We start from the raw sequence: 20766 nt of genomic DNA, 5'->3' as shown, positions 1-20766 counted from the left end.
CAACTGTGCCTGGAATTGCTTCATTGGCTATGCTTGACAGAGGCTCAGTTACTTCATCAATGGTGCGGGGAAAGCCAACACACTGTAGCTATGCTTGTAATTGCCCTTGGGCAGATAGGTAGTAGGCTATCTGTGAAACTCTAACATGCAGGCCATCACAGACATAATATGTGAATAAACAGACCTTCAAATTACAATATACAGTGAGACATCACCATGTAGTCAGGAAACAGTTAAGTACAGCAAGAACATACAGACACTGATATTTAGTCACTCCAAAAGCCTGTCTTGGAAGCTAGAAGACTTGTATAAGTTTAAGGCTTTCTATTGCTTACCAGTAGGTTACCTACAGGACAGATGAAAAACAAGCAGAAATGGGGAACATGCATGCAATGATACCATACCGGCCTATGTGTCAGCCTTAGGCTTTGGAATACTGGCCAAGGCAATTGGCACCCCCACGGTGCCTTATTTAGGAGAGTCTCGAAGGTGAATACCAGCTCTGTAAACAGCACAATAGCAGATTCAATGAGGGTTATGCTACTCAACACCAGGGCTTGTGATCACTAAATGCATGCACTCACAGCACTCCTCAGGATGGACAACATCAACATCTGTGCAGTAACTGAGATCTGTCTTAAAGCTCCTGAGAGCACACCAGCACTACCAGACTACAACCCATACCACTCATTAAAGCCACAGAACATGGACTGACAGACATGGAGGGGCTGTATCCATATTCATCAGGGATACCTACACCTGCAGGTTAGTGGGGGAGCATGATACCTCTGAGATCATCCATGCACAGCTAACATCAGCCACAACTGCAATGTAAACTGTGGCCTGCTACGGATCACACTCCATGACCCAGGACCTCCACTCCATCTACTTGGAGACAGTGGAGAACATGACAGTCCAAATGCACACCCAGACATTGGTCGATGGCAACTACCATACCATTAACTGGGAAACTTACTCCGGTACTCACTTCCAGGCCCAGCGCTTCCTGGAATTTATCATCTCATATGTCCTGTATCACGTGGTAACCTCCCTAATGTGTGGTGGAAACTACTAGAAGTGGTCATCACCAACATGGGCAACAGGTGCACCACAGCGGAGGTTAACTGGTCACTGGTTAGATCTGACCATGAACTATTCAGTGTTTCCACACCCAAGCATCTCCCCCACCCAGAGATACCGCAGTGTATACCTTTCCTACAGCTAAATTTACACTACTAGTGACAGAGGTGGGGGGTTTCACAGCCGCCACACTAAGGGAAACACTGCTCAAGATACAGACAGATTTACAAATGCAGTCTATAATCACTTACATGGATGTATGGATCGTGCCATCACTGGCAAACCAAGACTCACTCCTCTTAGACAAGGACACTGGTCTGGTGGACCTCTGCAATAAACAGGCTATACTACAGAAGTAGGACAGTGTTCCAGACACACAGCAAATCCCATGAAGGGCGTGACATCATCCAAAGCTAACATCAGCAGGAGAATACGCAAGGATTTGAAAGATAACTACAAAGCCTTCTTTGGCTAAATCAAGGATCTACGTGGTGACACGCAGATTTGCACTGTGCTGGTGAACTATAGCACAAAATATGCTGACACTATTGATATCGCCAACATCCTTGCAGATACATTCAGTGCATACTTCACCCCTAAAGAGCCCACAACACTACCCGAAAGGTGCAGTATTCCACACATCAGAGACACACAGGTGGAAGTGTCCCTCTCTAACAGCAGAACACAGCGTCAATGGAGGCAGATGTTGTCCCATACTGCATCTTGCAAACTGTACAAGACAACCTGCCTCCCACATAATTAAGCGTTCCTACCTCAGCCTCTCCACAGGCTACATGCCCATACAATGGCACGTGGCAATGGTTATTCCACTCCATCAAGGTGGAATCACAGCTGACCATGGTGACTACCACCCCATAAGCCTGACTAGCCTGGTCTGCAATGGTATGGTTCACATCCTCATGGCACACATTAACAAAGACAATGGTAACCTCCGAACACGTGACCCAACCCTGGTCAGCTTGGTTGAGTGCAGTTCATGCCTACTGAACCTGTTTGATGTCTTACATACAGTTACCAAGAAATTAGATGATGGGGGAGGTGGTTCACACATACTACCTGGATCTTGCCAAGGCTTTTGACACCATGTCCCTCTCAGGTATTATTAATAAACACACCAAACTGTACATACACCCATGCATCACAGGTTGGGTTGCCAACGGGCTTACACACAGAACCCATGTGGTACAACTAGCGGTCTCCAGGTCCAGCTCTTGACCAGTCATGAATAGTGTCCCACAGGACTCAGACCTGGGAGCCCTACTGTTTAGCATATACATCTCAGAGGTACAGGCAAACACAGGTGGACTACGGCAGACCATGTTTGGCAATGACTGTGAACTGGGAGTCATGATTGATAGTCCAGCTGACACAGACATCCCTCAAGGGGCCTCACGGAGAATGTCACAAGGTGCCAACGTCATGGCCTCCAGCCAAGTGCCACTAACTGCATGGTCCTTCCATTGTGGAACTGACACCCACATATTAACACATAAGTAGCAGCCACTTTAATACAGACGAGGTAATAGGGTATCTGAAGACTAAGGTAGATAGTGATCTCCCCTTTGACAATCATATCTCCACATCCTTCTATGTAGGCCATCTGATTACTAAAGGATTCCCATCTAGAAATACTGGGGTTATAGTGCCCCTTTACTCATCACTCATCACTCGTCAGTCCCATCATAGGGTATAATAACCCATGTGGGAGGTACCACAGAAGACACTTCCAACAGCTGGGAGGTCTTAGAATGTACCTCACCAAGGGGAATACTGGCCTCCAAAATATGGCCTATGCAGCCAGACTGAATAAACTCCTGCTTTACTCAGTGGCATCTCGTTTACCCAGAGATGATCTCCACTGGCCAACACAGCCATGTTGAACTCAGGCTTGATGGATATGCTCCACCTATGGGAATCCATGTCACAGTGAGCCACACACTGTAGTGAGCTGAACCTTGCCACAACAATAGATGGAAGATGCTGGAGGGACAGCTGCCTGTCACGGACACTCCCCATACTTTGGAACATCATCCCTAACTACATTATACTGAGCACCTCACTAACATTCTACAAGAGAAACCTTGAAGAGTGGATGGGGATCAGTAGATGCACCCCAGGGATCCCGCCATTGGCTCTGCTCTACAGAGGGACAGTTAATGAATCAATGGGGAGGCAAAAGCTGACACATTTTGGCTGGGTTTATGAATGGCCTCTGGCAGTTGGCCAAGTACCTACCTATGAATCTATACATACAGTATCTGCATATGCTGATAGTTTCATTTACTGTTCAGGTGTTGACTTACCTTGTGCCAATGGCAGTTGTGTGTGCAATAATTGAGGGCTGCCTATGTTGGATGCACACAGTAGACTGCCTATACATGACAATTTACAGGTAGTCTTGTATGTGTGCCATCCATTTTTACTGTGTGTGCAGGTGGAGAAATGTGTCAGTCCCTAGGTGCCTACACTGTCAGTGTGTATGCTATACGTTCCCTCTTTGCCAAGGCATGGGCATACTGGGCATGCCTCCATCTGCCTACTGGGGCTGGCTCAGGGTGTTCATGGTCTGAGTACCTCTGTGCCTGTGGGGCCCTTGGCAATGGTGGTGGGCTGTGAGGGCCTTCACCATTCTGTCCCTGCTGCAGCTGTTTCTAAAGGACCATATTGTGTAGCATGGCACACACTATGAAGATGTGGGCACATGTGCCTGGAGAGTAATGCAAGGCTCCACCAGATATGTCCAAGCCACAGAACCATGATTTCAGCATCCCAAACACACGCTCTATGATGATTCTGGTTTGTGCATGTGCCTCATTATGGCATTCCTGCATGGGTGTGTGTGCATTTCTGATGGGAGTCATCATCCACGGTTCCAGTGCATAGCAAGCATCCCCCACCAGGTGGCCATTTGGGATGTCCCCCCTGGCAAATAACCGATACAGCTGTGAGGCATGCCAGATGTGGGAGTCGTGATATCTTCCAGGGCTGCCAGCACACACATCCATGATAATGCCCTGGGCATTGCACATGACCTGGCAGTTGATGGAGGGGTATCCCTTGCGGTTTATGTAGAGCCTACACTGCTCACTGGGTGGTGACTTGATGTGTATGTGCATGCATTCTATTGCACCCAGTACCTCTGGGTATTCTGCCACATGGTGGAAGAGACACATATTCCTGGCCAACTCCTCCTGCATTTGGGGGAAGTATATGTGCTCATTGGCATGTGGTAACATGGCATCCAGGAACTGGTGTAGTACCCTGGATGCTGATGCCTGTGAGATCCCCATGATATCCCCATTTGGTCTTTGAAAGGTACCTGGAGCTAGTATTCTCAGGCTTACACATACCTTCATATCCACTGGGATGGGTTCCCCTCTGTTTGTTCTAGCTCTGAAGCGTGGCCGGCACAGCTCCACAAGTTGCTGTAGGATGTCCCTGTCCACCCTGTAATGCTCTACTATCTCCAGATCATGTAGCCCCTGGTAGGTTACCCTGGGTCTGAACACTCTCCTCTTCCTCTGGTGCCTGAGGTGGTCGTGTGCATCATCCTCCACATCACCTTCAGTCTCCAACACATGCTGATGGGTCAAAGCTATGGCAGCCCCTAACATGTACATAATAAAAGTTCCCCATCTGTATACACCACTGGTGTAGAGTGCATAGGAATACACAAATGTGTGTGAGGTGCTTTCACACTTTATAGTATTGTGCTATGGATGCTGCTGATGTCAGTGGGTGTGTGAGCTATTCCAGCTGCAGTGTGTCTTAATTATGGGTTTTGCAATGAGTACTGCAAGTGTGGGGCCTTTACTGTGGAGATCTACTTGCCTGCCTTGATTAATATGTTGCCCTTTAATTCACTTTTAGACCTGGATCCCCTCCCATTATCAGGCATGCACCCACCTGCCGTCTTTCTTGTTTTGTACTTTCCCTACCAGGTCATGGCAAAATGTGCCCTGTAGCTGATATACTGCAAATCGGCTTTGTTCTGCTTTGACACTTTACTGTTTTCTTTGCAGTACAGCCCCTCCCCTTTCCTGTTCTACAGGTAGCTGCTTGCAGCCTTGTTAGCTGTTGTCAATAGCCCACTGTAGGCTCCTAGGTGTTAATTATTTCATTTGTACTCCAATTTCACTGCTGCAGCATGTTCTTATTTCTTTCCTAAATCCTTCCTGTTTCAGCTGCAGTGCGCGCTGTGCATACCAATTTACTGGGTTTACACGCGTTTTCATCTCTGTTCACATGCATACTCGGTTACCTTGTGTACTCTCAGCTAAGCATAGCTATGGCCAATTCGACACATCCCTATCCTGCAGCTTTGCCTAGCTAGGGGCAGACCAGTTTAGCAGTGCTCCAATGTGCTTACAGCAATGGCGACACACCCCTCTCTTGATGTCATCTTTATCTCAAGGTCACACCTCAGTGTTATAACACTACTCTGTGAGGTGCATCCTTACACCAGCGGGGAATCTGCAATTCACTATTACTCCTCTCATTTGCATGGCATTGCCTACTAATTCCTAGCTACTGCGCATAACACTGTCACTGCCCCGTAGCAACCCTTGCGCCATGAGTATGGTGTAGCATGCCTGCCATTGACTATTATGGGGAAATCGTGTAATGTGTTTTATTGCGGTTTTATTCTATATTTTTATATATTCCTTGCGTTCCCCTTTGTGCACCGCTGCCCTGCGCTTCCACGTCACAATAGTGCGACTATATATAGTAAATGTTAATTTTATATTTTGTGCATTTTTTCTATGCCAATGGTTATATATTTAGCCATTGGCATATATTAACAATACAATGCATGCGTTTGGTCAGCTGTCATGGCTCCAGTTTTATATTTGCAAAAATGTAAACCGTTTTCTACGGTTTACATTTCTGCATGCTTACACTACACCTGCACCACTTCCTGAATCACTACATACCTTCATTTGCATGCTAGACTGCTGCACATGGGGTAATTAGCATAAAAGGCTTGGGAGTTGTGCGGGCGTAGCATACGCAAGTAGTGCACGTGGAAACAGCTCAAACCTGAATCGCTAGGTGGCCATATTTGGTGTTAGAACGCCGACACTATGCCTGCACCTGGCGCAAGCTTCATGAATCCCGATGTATGTATATACAAGGAACTCACTAATTTTTTGTTTTTGATGTCCCTCACATGCTCTAAAATACATAACCTTAACTTTCGTATAATCTTCCCTATGTAAAATGTGGGACAGCTCATGCATGTAGCAACATAAACCACCATATTCGTACTGCAGTTACAAAAGCCAGTACATCTAATAGTTCTCCTGTAATTGTGGATCGTAACATATGGTCCATCATTTATAAATTTACATACACTACAAACAACGCACTTACTCATTTTTGACATCTTGTGAATGCTAGTGTCCACTTCATGTTCCAATAATTCTTTTAAATTAACACCCCCTTGCTGTAAATAAACTCCGGAGATTCACCCAAAATCTCTCTCAGCTCACCTTTAAACACACTTGCCCAAGTTGCCTGCATAATGGTCTTAACCTTACCTACTGTATCATTGTATGGGAGTACTAATGCACCTCTCTTATCCCTCACAACAATATTATTGTTGTTATTGTTATTAACCACATCATTAGTGTTATAAATCTCACTTTTGTTAACCCTGCTTTCATTATAGGCTGGAAAACAGTTTTCCTTTTCTTTGTCACCTCATTACATATTTTAAGTAATATATCAGGAGGATACCCTAACTCACACAACATATCCATCAATTTAACCATTTCATTATGAAAATTCTCATCTACACTAACAAGCCTAGACAGTCTCACCATCTGTCTTTTCATAATGTTTCTTTTCTGGAAATATGGGTGACAACTATTAAAATGTAAAAAGGAGTTGGAATAAGTTTTTTTCTGATAAATACTAGAATTTAATACACAATCTTCCTTATACAATAAAATGTCTTAAAATTCACACTTATTCTCATAGACATTATTAGTAAATTTCAAAAATGTTGTTGTACTGCCTAAATACTCTATAAAATCTTGTACCTCAACCAGAGACCCTTTCCAAAATATCAGGATGTCATCTAAAAAGTGCAGATATAACACTATATTTGACATAAAACTCAAAGTAAAAACAAACTGTGTCTCCCATTCTGCTAAAACTAGATTTGCGTAAATGGGTGCACATCTAGCACCCATAGCTATGCCTGCAATCTGTTTAAAATACTCTCCATCAAACATAAAAAATTGTTTAATAAGACCATTTCCATAAGCTCTACCAATAATCCCCGCTTCACATTGTGCAATTCACTATGTCGTAACAAACAATTTTCAGAAAATTCTAATCCAACATTGTGCGGTATTATAGAAAATAAATCAACCACATCCACAGTAACCATTAAAAATTCTTCACTAATATTTATTTCTCTAATTATGTCAAGACAGTGCCAAGAGTCCCTAAGGATGTGTGGTAACTTACCCAACACATTTTTACAGCTAAGGCCAACAAAATATGCCCACAGAGGTACTTAACTAAAATGATGCAATGCCTAAACAATGTACCCTACACAGACTGACTCAAAGCCCTGTTACTATGCTCAGTATCCTACAGACTGTTGAAAGGTGACCAGTGTCTTGCATACAAGGTATCCACCAACCCAATGCTGATGAACCTACTGCACATCAGAAGTCAAATGGCATCAGAAACACTAGATGCAGGGCTCTAAACCTCTTCAATAAAGCTCATCCCTGTTCATATCAATGTGTAACTTGGGTCTACAGATAGGTAATAGAAAATTTACCCAAGGACTGCTCCCTGTATTACTAATGGGTAGAGACAGCTTCTAAATGCTTTATTCCATGTTTGGGTTCTCTTAAATTATTCATGGTATCATTCCAGTTATTCTCACTAGGGTTAATATATAATTATTGATCACAGAATGGGAAAGACAAATCTAAAACCAAATGGGATAGATGAATTCCAGCACCAAAAGGAATACTGCCTAGGCTTAAAATGATTTACAATGACAGCTAGGCTAGTACTTACCTATGAATATATAAACCTACAAGATTGCACCAGCTGTTCTCAACAAAATGGCACAATGACTGCTAACATAGGATCGTGTGCATTACTGAACTAAACCACCATTACTTATTATTCATATTTTCATATTTACATTCAAAAATGACAGATATACATGTTATTGAGGAGCATGGGATAAAATGTCATGATGGCAGCCAGAAGAGCACATTGATGTGGAATACACTGTACTGAAGCTATGCTTAGTTGTTTGCTAGGAATTGTGAGACTGTGCAATATTTTCATAGCTACTTTAATACTTCCAAAACCAAGTCACATTCAAACTATTACATGGCATCAGTTGAAGACCTCGGTGATGTTGAAGAAAATGTTCCTTGATGTTTTCACTGCAAGTTGTACATCTTGAGAGACGTTCAGTGTTATGTGCATTGTTAATTATACAAATGAGCATAACTTTAATTTTCATATTTTTGCAAATAAATCAACAAACAAACAAATACAAAGGAATTTCTTGTTGTCATTAGAAAGTTTAAGACTTGCTCAAAAATGTGTTCTGAAGCTGTATGTCTTGGCTTTACTGTTAAGATATGAAACATTTATGAAATTTTATCGAAAAAATATAATTGTGGGTTTGTCTGTATGATTATATTACTGGAAAAATAATATGAATGTACTGTCTGTAATCACAGTAAAGGATCATAGGATCATAAGAGTTTATTAGCCTATTGACCCGGAGGTCATTTCAAGCCTAGCCATTTCATCCCAATGTAATACCATAGAAATAACTAGTCAATACCCAGAGTTGCATTTAGTGATGACTGCCCATGTCCAGGAGGGTTGTGGACATTATCCCTGGTAAGAATTTACAGTGTCCCATCCACTCATCCAGGTTCCTCTTTAACAGTGTCATAGAGGTGCTCTGTTTCACCTGAACTGGTAGCCTGTTCCATAGACGTGGCAGTCACTAGGAGACAAATCTGTCCCTCAAGCATGTCCTATTTATTGATGTGTAAAGGAGACTTTTTATTGATAATATTACTACTTGCACCTTTTTAATACAGTTAATACAGTTCATAAGATATTGAAATTTGTATGGCTTATGTTTTCTTTAGCACTGAAAATGTCATGGAATGCAAGGATGTATGTAGGCTGCTAGAGGTGTGACATTTCACAGGTCAGAAGCATTCATTGCTTACTAATTAGCTACATATTAAATTTTAAGTCCATATTGCTAAATGTTATAGCATTATTAGACTTTTTCTATATTGGTAACTTGAGCCATTAAAATTTTGATTTACTAAAACATGTTTTTAATACATATTCAAGTTTCAAAATACTCAATGCCCTGAGATTGTAACATCCGTGGCAAATCATGTAGGAAAATTTGTGGCCATGACTTACTCTTTCAGGTAGGTTCATATTTGCTTGTCGAACACTCAAACATTCTTTGACTGACAGCTGATATATGAAACCACAAAAGACTGAATGGCTAGAACAGTGATTTTTTTTTCCCAAAAAAATCGCTGTTCCCAAAAAAAAAAAAAAAAATCCACAAACAAAATATTTTTTCCCTGGGAAAAAAATCACTGTTCCGGCCATTCGATGTTTTGTGGTTTCGTCTATTAGCTGTCAATCAAAGAGCATTCGCTCTTTTGAATATTCGACAAGTTAATAGGAACCCTTTCAGGTCAGGTCTGTGCCATGTAGCCCACTCATAGCTTACTGTCTTTAGCACCCCTTAGCCCTGCTGGACATTTGGACATATACTCAGCAGCCATTCATTTCTGAGTTAAGCACAGCAAAGGAAGAGTTTTAAAAGAAAACTCACAGATCTGAGTAGTAAAACAGTTCCTTAATGGCTGGTTTAAATAATAAACATTATAATGCATTCACTATCCCATCTGCTTTAAAAAGACTCAACCATTCCATAGTTGTAAAGCCCTAAGGTTGGCATTGTATGAAGAAATGAATACTCTTTCTCCTTACCTTTATGAATTTCACTGGGTTTTGTAGTTTCCATAAGTTTGGTTGGTGTCTGCAAACTAGTTGATTCTGAAAGACAAGTGATACTTCTGTCTTAAATAAAATCTGTACTTTAGCATTAATCTCATGTATCTTAATGGCAGATCACAGATAAAGCGGATGCTAAAAACATGTTACATGTGTAGCGTAGACTGAATACATATGTTTTGTTTATCTACACTGTTGCTTTATGAAGCATAGGTGCACACTCTTGGAGCACCATCATCAGTTTGTGTACACCCTTTTCTTATTAATATTCCCAGTGATGTCCTGGAAATTCTCCATATCTGTGCGCCTCATTACATTAAGTAAATGTTCATGCATTGGACAGAAGCAAATACCTCAAAACAACCCATGGAATTCAAAAAATTAGATATTCAGAGGGCAATGTTAATCAGCTCACATTCTTATTAAAAATATAAAAAATTAAAAAAAAACATATATAGAAGTCAATCCAGCATGGGAATGAAATGCATTCATACTAGAATAAAAAAGAATACACTAAATTCATAATAAGTAAAGCAGCAATATAGCTAGCTTAATGGAAAATGGAATTGCAGGCAAAGCATACCTGATTTTTTCTAAATTTATAAATATAAGTCTACTCTAATACACAACTTAACATTAGCACACAATGCTTTACTAAAATATTAAAAATGCATTAACAAAGTGAACGAGCATAACTAGGATTACAATAAAAATCATATCCTGCAGCACAAAAACAGGCGAGCGACAATGACCATTAAAGCCTGTGCAAAACTACTAAAATGTAATTCAGCAGACTGTAAGGTAATTAACACAACACGGTGATGTCAATTTGAGATTTGCTGCTGTTAGATTTGGTCAACATTTGCAGGAAATGGGTGTCTACTCTCTTTGCATGTCAGTTTCCCAATCCTGGTGCTTTTCTGGCATGTGATACTTTCGGCTATCTGGAGACCACATAATGCACATGGTTTAGGTAAGGATTATTTTAAATACATGCCAGGCATCTACCTTTTTGAAGAGTCCATCATAATTATCCAGCATCTGCTGAAATGGGCATGATGGGGATAAACAAACATATTCATCACTTTCAGACAGTGATTAGGAGTTGTTATAATGGTTAAAGAGTTTATGGCTAATACACAAAGTGAAAGGTTTGATACTCAAATGGGATAACTGTCTAGGCATAAAATGCTTGCAAAAGCAATCAGCCTAGTAATAACTTATGAGTCATTTGGGGCCATATGCCTAGAAGCTTTACCAGCTATCTCTGTCTCACCTTTTACCAAATCCCAAATGGTATATCAAAATAATAGCAACTTGTTAATGTCACCAAAAATCTGTTGTACAGTATGCATAAATATATTTACCTCTTGTGCCAGCCTTATTAATTTCAGAACATGAAAAGGATGTCATGGACACATTGCTCATTATAGGCCTGTTGCTTGAAAACAAAATTAGGAGACTTAGAATTATTTATGTTAGGAGGCCTTATTTTGCCTGCATAGCCTACAGAAGTTATTTAAATGTGCAGATTTCAGTTTGACTTCAAAATTTTGGTTGCTTATATTGCACAAGTTGTACCATAGTGGGAAGAAGTATTGTGAAAACATTTATAGCAGTAGATATGGAGAGTGCTGTTCAGATTGCATTCATTTAGACAACTGCTCATATGTCAGGGGTAGGACTGACCAGTAGGTAAGTTTCCTAAGAGTATTAGTATGTGTTAACATGACAATTTATTTTTGTTGACCTCTTTGCACTTATGTGTTAATGGTTATACTGGCAAGTAATCTGCTGTTTTGTGGGAAGCTTTACCACTGTATGTCAGCATTTATTTTATTCTAGAAGAATAAGTCAAGAAGTATAAAGAGGTACTGGAGCACAATGTATAAGAAGAGCATATTGTGAATATGTCAGCCTTATACAGCATATTGTGAATATGCCAGCCTTATACAGCATATTGTGACTATGCCAGCCTTATACAGCATATTGTGACTATGCCAGCCTTATACAGCATATTGTGAATATGCCAGCCTTATACAGCATACTGTGAATATGCCAGCCTTATACAGCATATTGTGAATATGCCAGCCTTATACAGCATATTGTGGATATGCTGGTTGGGACAGAAGGATTTGCCATGCAATTTCATTTGAGCATTTTATTAACTATCTTTAGTGAAAAAGTATTATGAGACAACCATCACCAGGCTAGTCACCAGAATCTAAAAGACTGACAAATATGGAGGAATTCCTTGCATCCCTGCAAGAAAGGTACTCAGCAAGATTTCTCTACACGGGGGTGTGGAAGCTGATGCTGGGCTGACCCATAACTCACTAGCTGATAGAGCAGTACAGTGGTATAAACACAGTAGCAGTCTGTATACACAGATGTTGCACATTTCTTTTCATAGGAGTGCAACAAGTTGCTGCCAACAAGACAGTGATGTTGCATCACAAGAAATCAGATGCATTTAGAACCCTGTTAAGGGCACAGTAGGGGCAACAATTTAACATATCATAAAGTGTTGTGTAAGTTATTATCTGTCATATATATTCACAGATGGTAACAGTGATGGATAACAGGTAGAAAAGGTGAAGGCTGGATAAGGTTGTTTCAAATAAACCTTTGCAGAGTCTGGCAGTCTAGTGGCCCACTGTCCTTAATGGAGCTATAAAGTGTTGTGCATTGCACTCAGGATGATGTCGCCCAGTTACCTGAAGTCATGCTAGTCTGACAGTTAGCACAGAGGATTAATAAACTGCTTTTTGTAATCAAGCTTACATAATCTCATTGTTTTAAAATCAATTTGCTTACTGTGTAAGTGTCAGCAAGTCACATAACCAGACAATGCTTCCAGGTCACCCTGTAAAGGGGACACATATCCATTTGGCTTACCTAGTTAATAAATGAATAAAAAGAAATGTGAATGGTGAACTTTGTGAAATGTCTGGTCTAGTGAGGGCTGTGCTGACAAATACCACCACAATGAGCAACTACCTCTGTACCATTGACTGTGCAATTGTGTTTGCTCAGATTGGGAGTGTTGTCTGTGATTGGAGTAGGGCATAGATGTAAGGTAGAGGAGGACTATGAACCCCACAGGAGGCAAACGCAGTAGCCATGTCCACTTTTGTCAGAGGGCCTGCCAACCGTTGCAGTGCCTACTTCAAGGACTGAAACTCCTCTCTAGCGAATTTCATCTAGATCCATATCGTGAAGATGCATACAATTCCCTCTATCAGAAATCTGAAGCCATTGTACACCCACACTTGCAAAGTTACATCAGATTAAGGTCATGAAGCACAACACAATGTTTGTCACATGAGTCCTCAGGGCTTGCCACTATTGGCTGCAAAGTAGCATCAGAACATGGTCACACAGTAGTCACTACCCATGTCAAATGAATGTTGACATAATTTTTCCTTCCAGAGATCCCACCCTTTACTATGCCCATCTGACATCTGTCCACTACACATTTCCTGTTGTCAGTCTTGAGGTACTGTGTGCACTGGCCTCTGTACATTTGATGACCATTGCTCAAACTCCCATTCCAAATTTCTTTCATCCAGTTTGTGTAACCAGAATCCCATGCAAAGCATGTTTTACAGTGACACTTTCCTGCTAGCATATTTTGCAGACTTAAACTTTTCTACAGATGGTCACTGAACATGATGTACTAAATTGGAGCTGAGGGTACCGAAGATCATGAAAGGGACTTTGTGGAACAAATATGTACATGGGAAATTCATAACACATGCTCAACAATATTCTTGATATAATAACATTTAAAATTATCACTTCAAACACTTTTTCCTATGAGCAAATGCAGTTTGAATGCCCAGCCAGCAGTACTATCAGAGAATGGAATGTACTCTGGAATGATTACATTCTCCTTCATTTTGTAGCAACTGTGGTATCCTATTGACCATCTCGTTGTGGTATGAAACAAAGCCATAACTATGCAAGAATGAAGGAGGTGACTGACTCAAGCAAAAAGATTTATGGGGTGTAATCAGCAGATGCTGTTGTGAGAGTGCAGTACAGGCATTCATTTATAAATTCCAGTATTGTATTTGTGGTCGCAGCTGAAGCTCTGAAGTACAGAAGTATCCATTATGTGATGGTATAATTGCAGCAGACTGCTTGTAACATTTGTTGCAAACAGCTTGCTACAGTTTGAAAGCAGAGGAGCTTACTTTTTCTTCAACTCCAACTCTGAGAATACCTTTATTTTTGCTGGGGGGTGGGGTCATTTTTGGAATTGCACAGTGTGCCAGATGACCTAGTTATGGTTCTGGTTTGAAGAACTTTTATGTAATTTTGTTTATAAAATGTCACATGTCTGTATTGCCTTTAAAATTAGAACCACAGCATTAGAAAATCTTTGTACTGAAGTTGTTGAGATGTATACGTTTTCTCTACTGCTTAACCTCTTAAAGAAAACATATTCATTATCTCTTACCTTTATCAACTGTAGATTGCATTGTAGTTTCTACTGGTTCAGTTAAGATCAGAGAACTTGTTGATTCTGGAAAATAAGGCAATATGTAACTGCTATAATTAATGTAAAACAGTGTAGCTATTTGCATATAGTTTGGCAGTACTGAGAATATAAATTAAGAGGAAAATTCATAGTTCAGTCAACTGGTCCTTATCAACCTACATTCTGCACAGATACACCACTCATCTTCCCATCAGTGGAAAAATCTGCCCCCAGATCAATCAATTTCTCTGTCTAGCCTAGTGGTATCACTCAAATCCTAACTAGACCATATTTAGGAACTTCTCCAAACTTATTTCAACTTGTAGAAGACTCAGTTCTCAAAAATATCCCTTAAATGGACTCAACTAAAAATGCTGATGAATTCACCTCAGACGTTTGCTAGCACATAAACCATTACATAGAAAAATCAATACCTGTCAATGGTGCATATAATGATAAATTCAAGCATAAATATCTCTAGTGGAGCTGCTGGATTAATAACTTGGAACTTAAGCGCATTAGTAGAAAATGTAATGTGGACTATAAAATTAAGATCACTACAGATACAAACTGCACATTTTTTCAACAATAGCAGAAAATTAGGGAGTAATTTCTGACAATGCACTGTGAAAAAATTATGAAACAACTGCCAACATGCACTTATCCATAATAATATCACACTTTCCTTTCCAAAAGATAAAGCTAATATATTAGTATAAATTACTATACCTAATCACACTGTGTCCCAGTACTCCTGAAAATATATATATAAAAATAATGCTACCATGGGACAAGAGACCACACCAACCTGTTCTCTTATCAGTGCCAAGTGTGCACTATCCATGCATCTACATAAACTGTTCAACCATAGCCTTTCCACAGGGTTTCTGCCCGATGCTTGGAGAACAGCTATTGTGACTCCCCTATAAAATGGTGACCCCTTCATCAAGTAATTACAATAGGGTAATTATAGGTCCATCAGCCTCACCAGCCTTAAATGAAAAGCAGTGGGATATATCATAGCAGAACTCATTTATGCAGACATAGACAGCTTAACTGATTATTGAAAAGGTTACAAAAGCTGCAGACAGTATTCATTCCATGCCTGCTACTTATCAGAAACTGATAAGACCTTTAGCACTATCCCACATGGTGGTATTATTACAAAGATTAGGCCAGTTTAATGCAAATTAATATGTTGTCCACTAAACTACATTTGATATCCAACAGATACCAAGTTGTGAAGACTGCTGATATCATTTTTGATAACTAGTGTGTACCACAAGAATCACTTCTAGGCCCTCTCCTCTTTGTCATTTATTTTGCAGACATCCAAGCTAAAATCCCAGAAGTGTTGTTGACCACGTTTGCTGTTGACTGCAATCTGGACACTGTTATCCACTTATCCATAGATAATAAACAGTTCGAACAAGGGCTGCAATATTCACATACCTCTTGAACTGAAAATGGCTTTAAACTAAATACAAAAATGCTGCACAGTTACATTCACCAAAATAGTTACTCTCCCCACACATGACATAAATGGTAGTGACAGATACAGTAATAAGAATCCTGACTATCTATGTGGGTGACTTTCTTTCCTGTTCATTATCATGTGCCCATTAAAGTCAGGAAATCATTCTATCTGACCCAGTTAATTTTGAAGGGGATATTGTCAAGATCCAAAGAAGTATTCATACCACTGTGTTCTTCTCTTATCACAGCCATAATGAAATATAAACCTTCCTTTGATATGTACAAACCCAAGTAATAGGGTAATCAAAAACAGTGGGGCATATCATTACAATGCCTCAAAGAATTCTAAACAAGAAAATCAAAATTGTTAAATCCTTCAATAGATTATCTCAATTTTCCTTATACTCGGTAACCTATCATTTGCCCTGACCTGTCTCATTTTTAAGCTATGAAAGATGCACTCCTATTTGACCTTTTGCTATTTCTTTGTAGAACTAATGGCTCCAGAAACACCTACAATAGTGACCTAAATATACACTAAAAATAAACATCACTCACTGGATGCAGTAGTTCTTAAATAAACATATTTCCAGCCTAAGGATTATGTTACCACTACAGGTCAAAGAAAGTACAACTTTGTCAACCTTGAATATGAGTCTTGATGATTGGATGGACAGACAAAAATTTACACTGGAGATACCATGCAAGGCCATGCTTGATTTTGGAGGTGAGAACTATTAAGTGCTTGAAAAGGATGACAAGAACTTTAATGCTAGTCTATTTAAAGGTTTATAGAGGTAAGCATGTTACAGTCCCCATGATCACTTGCGTAGTATTGTTCCTATTTTACTACATCCTTAAGTTCAAGAAAGTAAGTAGTGGTCAAGAAAGTTGAAATGCAAGATCGTATGAGCACACTTCCAAATTGAAAGAAACTGAAACATTTTGTTGAAGCAATTGGTTTCGGAGGAAGAGACTAATTGGTCTCATACAGGTAAACTCAGAAATGAAAAAGATGCGTATGACTAACCAATGCCTTCTGAATTGTTTAAATATTTGTTGCAAGGTGGAAAAATAAAAAATATTACATAAATGCGTATTTGCTCCCTAACTAACCACATTATAGCAGCCAGACTTAACCTAATGAATGATATAATCAGTTTGCTGCTAAGGCCACATGATTAAGGATATTAGCAGACTAGCGGAGGAATAGATTTGGGCAATAATTCAACATCAATATATATGATTTCATGTATCCAGTCCTTCTTGGGCAGGTTGGCGAATCTTGTTTATTCTAATTGACTTTCTTAGTACCTGGTGTCATTGCAAGACTATAAGTCAGCCAAATAAAACAAACATTTTAATGGCAAAAAAGTTCACATGATAGTTATCTAATCACTCAGTGACATAAACCAACATTTTTGTACTCTTTAATTCTTCTAGATAATGTGTTCTATTGATCAATATAATGAAAGGGTTGGAATGACAAAAATGATAGTCTCTGTCATGTAAAAATAGAAATATCAAACATTGTAGCAAAATCTGTAAATTATGTTTCCTACTATGGGCATACTTAAGTGACAGTTTGAATTCCAAGAAAGTTTACAGATATTTCTTAGCTAGTTAAAAAAAAAAAGATTAGTAACTAAGGGTGGAATCACATATAGAAAGTTATGAAAGCTAGAAACTTGAAATTATTATATAGCATTGCTGTTCATAGACAATGGGTACTATGAAGGGCTTGTACAGTGCATAATGAAATAAAAAGATGATATGTGATTCAAACAAGACATTACCTAATGATGCTGGACCTTGTGCATGATCCTACCCTACTGCACAATAAAAGAACTACAAGCACCAATTTTTCATGAGATTGAACTCACCCACCTGATCATATGCAATTCATAAATCGGGCACAACTCCTGCACCTGATGATACCAACTGAGTAAAAAATGGAAGCTCATCTGCAAATAAACAGATGGTGTACCATTTTTGTCTGAAGTGATGCCCCCCCTAACCCTTGCTAGCACATTACTCCAGGGATTGCACTGAACAAATTACTAGAACCGTCAAGTCCAAAAACTAACCAACAACTCCATTACACAGCAGGAAAATCCCACACTAACAATGAGGTCCCCTACAGTGCAGACAAACCTGCTACAGCACAGAATCTTTTCCCATCCCACACTGGTGCTGATGAGCTCTCAGCAATGACAACTCACACCGCACTGGGTCCCTTCATTACAGTCGTATGCTAATGAACTCTGGTCCAGGGCAATATTGTCTTAATGAATGACAGACTGGCATAATAATAGGCTGCAGCTGCAAAATTCTTACCAAATTGTTAAAGTAGATATCTGATTAAGCATAATTTACTATGCTAAGCTGTCTTCCTTCACTAAGTTAGGTATTGCTGCAATGCTACACAGTTGTACCATCTAACCCCAGTACTGGGATTTCAACTACACACCAGTGGTGTACTAGGCATTGCTGACAGTCTTCCTAAGACTGTGATTGATATTATACACCATTGCATACTATCACAGTTCACATTTGTGAATTGTGGTAATGCAAGCATACTAGACATAATATGCAAGATGTCTGCCTGTATCAGGGTCTGAGCCTCTGTCACTCTCTTACTCACGGACCAAGAGAGAGTGAGAGAGAGAGGGAGTGAGTGAGAGAGAGAGAGAGAGAGATGGTAATGTAGAGCTTTGATACAAAGAAACAGTAACAGAACTAGGGCAATGAAACAGCTGCTCCAGGCACAAAATGTTGGGGGGCATGATCAGCCAGTTCTAATCTCTGTTAAAACAATGCTGGCTTTTAAAAGCCAGTATTCCATTTGTGGTCAAATCTGAGTGCTGTAGCATTCCATGTGTTGTCTAACCTGTAGCAGCATGCAGTTTAATACAGTTTAAAATTAATAAAAAATCAAGTTGTTTCTCTCTTTTTTTAACTAAAACCTGAGAGCTATAGCACTCCTTGCAGGCAGGGTAATTTGTTGCAATCCACTGACTACAGTGTAAAAGAATAAATTATTTATTTAGTTATTTATTAAATGTGTTCAAGGAGGGTCAGGGGCAGGGCACAGAAACAGGACCTAAATGGCTGAGGTTAGGGAGGAGGGGTGTATGCATCTGGTCACCTGGTTGGTGTGCCAGTCAAAGGAACCATTTTTTTTTTTTTGTTCTTTAATAGAAGAGCTGGGGGAGCATGGATTTAACTGTAATAAACTGACCTCTACAATATATCAATTGGCTTAATACCATAAAGTGCTTTTATTTTGCTCTTCACTTGAAGAGCTGGGGTGGGGTGAGGCAGTTGTTCATGTTACCAGACCAGGGTGCTAATCGAGCACAACTATACTTCTGCAAAGGAAAAAAGTGCATGAGGAGTTTGAGGTATCTGGTAACTTGCAGATGTTTATGGTTGTTTTCTGTTTTTTTATTCTGTGCAAGGCCCATTATTTGAAAACTTAGTAAAACTTACTTTCTGTTCTGATACTGTAAGTACAAAAAAAAAAGGTTAAGAGTCAGAATGTTTGTAAAGGAAAAGGTGCAGATGAAACTCCTTTCGATTCAGACATCTTGGTTGTGTTTCCACTGTGTTTTTTTTATCTATTTTGTCACTCTTAGAGCTAATCATCATCTGCTCCCACTGTATGCCACATCTTTTAAGGCTTCTTTCCTCCCCTGGACTTGCTCTGACAACATTTAAGGCTGTCATGTAGATCAAGGTATCATATGGGAGCAGCATCATACTGCTGCCACTGACTGGGGAATCCTTTTCCGATTTCTACCTCTTCTGCTTGTCAGAAAAACTGTGATGGTCCTTGAAAGAGAGCACAAAGGATTAATGTAGACAAAATCATTTTAGCTAGCAGATCTAGGAGACTCTCTCTCTCTCTCAGTCTGATACCTTCCCTGTGAGAAGAATTAAGGCACCTTGTTGAAGCTTCAAGAAGTTTATTCAGTTAAGCAGGTAAACGGAAGAATGTTCTTGTTCTAATATATTATATTCAACTGGTCAGTTATTTAAAGGCAGTTACAGACAATGTTGGGATGGTACAGGGAGCTGACTAGGGAAAGTCTGGGAGATGGAAAAACAAAGAGCCAATCCCACAGCTTAGGGGTTAGACCTTTATTTGCGTATTCTTGAAAGAGCCATGAGGGTTTACCAACTCAGTAGACTGTAGAACCTCATTCTTAGTTAAAACATTTGTACTTTTATTTTTAACAAACAAAACATGACAACACACAATGAACTAGAAATACAGAACTATATTTAAGAAAACACTATCAGAGCTTCATCAGGTCCATCTAATGGAGTGGTTTACACTATGATCATTTAAAAATACATACTTTTATGAGGCTATCACCAGACTTTCTTAGAGTGTTTTGTAACACATATAATATAAAAGGCTGTGTCTGCCTTTGTGGGGCTCATATTCCTTGGGGCTAACTATGAAAGCTTTATTACACAACTTATTTCCAGTCTGACTTGTCCTTATTGATACTTATGTCACATGTAATATGAGAGGCTGTGCCCACTTTTACTGGGCTCATATCTCCTGAAATACATTGGGCAGGATTCACGAAGCCTCCGTGTAAGAGTTATAACTCATATACGGAGGCTGCAGTTAAACGGATTGA

The 20766-nt window shown here is 39.8% G+C and overlaps 1 protein-coding gene across 2 annotated transcripts in view; it reads right to left on the bottom strand.

The window, feature by feature from the left end:
* Positions 1-20766, bottom strand: part of LOC122809164 (FXYD domain-containing ion transport regulator 5-like) — a 646566-nt gene that overhangs the window by 267550 nt on the left and 358250 nt on the right. For both annotated transcript variants that reach the window (XM_044080450.1, XM_044080452.1), the window contains 2 exons: positions 14615-14680; positions 10126-10191 (listed from right to left, as the gene is read on the bottom strand). In XM_044080450.1, coding sequence (XP_043936385.1) covers positions 10126-10191; positions 14615-14680 — 132 coding nt within the window. The remainder of the gene's footprint in view (positions 1-10125; positions 10192-14614; positions 14681-20766) is intronic.

The sequence above is a fragment of the Protopterus annectens genome, chromosome 8.part0 (assembly GCF_019279795.1).
Source record: "Protopterus annectens isolate FY-2018-M chromosome 8.part0, PAN1.0, whole genome shotgun sequence".
Taxonomy (NCBI): domain Eukaryota; kingdom Metazoa; phylum Chordata; order Ceratodontiformes; family Protopteridae; genus Protopterus; species Protopterus annectens.
This window is presented reverse-complemented; position numbering and strand designations above follow the sequence as displayed.